This window comes from Plectropomus leopardus, unplaced genomic scaffold, assembly GCF_008729295.1.
Source record: "Plectropomus leopardus isolate mb unplaced genomic scaffold, YSFRI_Pleo_2.0 unplaced_scaffold23448, whole genome shotgun sequence".
Taxonomy (NCBI): domain Eukaryota; kingdom Metazoa; phylum Chordata; class Actinopteri; order Perciformes; family Serranidae; genus Plectropomus; species Plectropomus leopardus.
Genome location: NW_024625434.1, coordinates 1 through 3,168, shown reverse-complemented (window position 1 = coordinate 3,168; position 3,168 = coordinate 1). Strand labels below are relative to the sequence as shown.

Genomic DNA, 3,168 nt, shown 5'->3' with positions numbered 1-3,168 from the left:
ATATATATAGATATATATACAGGTATATAGTATAGTGTTTCAGGTGTGATGATTACGTTGAGTGACGGTCGTAGCAGGACGTCTTTACCTCTCTTGATGTCGTCGAGCTGAGGCTCCGGGGAGGGATTATCTTTAGAGGGGGACGGGGAGGTCTTGACCCCGGCCCCCGGCTTGGTGGGGGCCCGGAACTGAGAGCTGGGCTGACTGGAGCGAACCGACTGCTGCTCGATGCGCGCCTGGATCTTACTGCTGCCCTCCGCCCTGAAAGAAAGACCACGTCGTTTAATGTTTGTCCCTCTGATCCTCTGCAGGAGCTTTACGAGCGTAACTGCAGGAATATCGTCGAATTTAAACAACTATCTGTGCGCCGAACTGCAGACAACTGTTTTTGGTGTAGTAACAATCAACTTCCAAAAGATGGAGCCAAAGAGGATCTGAATCCTCGTTTCACCGCTGTGCACAGCCAATAAAATGTAAAACTCTAAGTAATAAAAGGTTGTTGATGGAATTTTTCGGGCATAACTAAAATCTTTATGTTTTTCTGTGTTTCATATCAAAAAAATAATAAGGTGCATGTTAGAATGAGACAAAAGACAGTTTATGTTTAGTTATGCAACCTTACTCAGACAGGTTTTAGTGACAAATTTGATCTAAAATTACCGTAAATGAATGAAGAGAAGCTCAGAGATCTCTCTTTCTACTCTTTCCTCTAACGCATCATCACGATCACACCTCACACGTTCTTTGACCTTTGACCCCTCACCTGGTTTTCTTGACCTGGATGCTGCTGCTCAGCTTCTCCAGCACGAACTCGCCGGTGTCGTGGTTGATGATGAGCACGCAGTCCTTCTGGTACGGCCGCTTGTTTCCTTTGAACACTGTCATGGGCGGCGTGGAGCCCTGGAAGAACAGCAACGTGAACACGAGCGTGCGCACACACAGACTTTATGCTACAAACTCAAAACCTTTTAAAATTTTCTGACACCATACAGCATCTTACAGCTCTCTTGTTACAATTAAAAGGTTGGTGAAATAGTTTCTGGTGAATTAGTAACCAGGAGAAGAGATTAAAGATTTTCTGCTCCGTTTTCAGGCGTCTTCGATGCGGCCGGATAACGATCGGAGAACAGCAGACGGTCTTACTGGAATGTGAGGTAACGTGATGGTAACTTCGTCTCCTTTCCCAACTTGTAGCTCTCCCTCGCAGCTCGTGTCGATAGATGCTGGTTTGAAGTCATCTGAAAAAAAAGGGACATCAAGTTAGGTGTAAATCATGACAAAAATCAGCTCAGGTGCTGCTTAAACAAACAATGCAAACGAACAAAGACTTGCTGCGCTTTTTTGCAACGTAGAGCAATGACTGTTGTATTTTTTAAAGTTAAAAAGTCTGATAATAATGTATCAGCATTTTCTTGTTTTTTAACAAACAAAGCATTTTTATGAGAATTGTGACCATGACATGAAGTGATGGGGACATTTTACTAGTGATCTTTAAGGGCCGATCATCAATGAAGCCGATCTGCTCACCTTTCACAGGTTAATGAGTTTTACAACTTTGATTCTTTCTTGTGGGTTAAAATAGTGAGAACACATGCTTTTTTTCGTTTCATGAGAACTTTCTCACCAAATTTCATTCAGAAAATTGCTTTTTTAAATAGGGGGCAAAAATGGTTAAAGACAAAAAAAAGCTCAATTTTTTAAAGATATAAATCACAAAAAAAAATTAATTAATTAAAAATAAATTAATAAAAGAAAGAACAATTGCAAAAAAATCACAAATTAATAAATAAACCTACAAAATTTAGCCTTTGAAAGTTGATTAAAACAATTATAAATGCCTAAATGTTTTTGTTTAAAAATTGCTAAAAAGAAATTAATAAAAATGCCAATTAAAAAAAAAGACAAATGCCTTCTTTTTATGTTTATGAAAGAAATTAAGCCAATCTGCTCACATTTCAAAACTCAAAAATTTTAACAAACACCTGTTTTGGTTGTTTTTGTTGTTTATGAGAACTTTCTAACCAAACTTCATTCAGAAAAATGCCATTTTTAAGACCCGCTGTTCTTCTCCAGACAATTACAAGCAGACAGAACAGAAAATGAGATGTTTTAAAAACTACAGTGTTTCTAGATAATTTCCGCACAAAGATAATCCATCACTTTCGCCAATTTTCCAGTTGATATTTATTTCTGTGACAAAAGCTGCATCTCTAAACGTGCTCTTCCCCAACAGGATTACGAATAAGACCAAATATCACCACAACATATATTAATAATTAAAGTCGTACGTCCACTCATCAGTAATGTAGAGCTGTCAAAAATCAACACGTGATCATATTTTGGTGGATGATGTAATGTTTGAGCTGTGGGTGTGACGAGATGTTTCTATGCAAATGACTTGATTTACTTCTGCACATAATTGGCTCGGTTATGTAAGAGGCCTCCTCCCCGTCCATGTGAGCGCGCTAATCCCAAAACAACTGTTGATTTCACCAAAAGAAAAGTTTTATTATTGTCACTAACACATAAAAAAGGGCGCTGTTTACTTTCTCACTCACATCTGATGGTGTGAAAGGAAGATTTTGGCCTCTTCTCGAAGCTTTCTCCGAGCTTCAGCACATGCTCCTCTTTGTCCAGCAGCGGATTGGTGCTCCCGTTCATTTCTCCGTCTCCTCGGTAAAATTCACATCGATGTAGAAAAGAAAGACCCAAAATTACCGAACCGAGTCCCGAAACTTCGGGAGATCCGCACAACAACTGGGAGACAAAGTTAGCCTGCGGGAGCTAACTGTTAGCAAAACATCCCTGACGTCATAGACCACGCCTCTTCCGGTTTGGTCCGATGAAAACAAATTTAATTTACTTGTTTTTATTTTTATTTTTTTTTTTTATAAATACATGAAAGCCGTCAATTTACTGACACACCAAATTAGATAATCATGTTTAGTAATAATCAGGTTTTATTCGATTGACTCTGCAACGACGCTGAAGTTCGCTTCTGATTGGACAGTAAATGAACTGACAGATTGTTTTGATTTCTTAAATAAAATTAAATAAAATGGGCATTGGGAACAAGCAATTTAACAAGACATGGCCCAAAATTTTGTAAAAACAAGAAAAAAAAAAAAAGTAATAAATAAATAAATAAATAAAATGGACTAAAATTAA

The 3,168-nt window shown here is 38.1% G+C and overlaps 1 protein-coding gene across 1 annotated transcript; it reads right to left on the bottom strand.

Moving 5' to 3' along the window:
• Positions 1–56: 56 nt before the first annotated feature.
• On the bottom strand, positions 57–2,789 carry LOC121966191 (ELL-associated factor 1-like; the record flags this gene model as incomplete). The annotated part of the gene is made up of 4 exons (XM_042516301.1): positions 2,559–2,789; positions 1,144–1,238; positions 764–900; positions 57–261 (listed from the first exon to the last, which is right to left on the bottom strand). Coding segments are annotated over exons 1-4 (540 nt in total), but the record flags the coding sequence as incomplete, so codon positions are not given.
• Between the last annotated feature and the right edge of the window lie 379 nt (positions 2,790–3,168).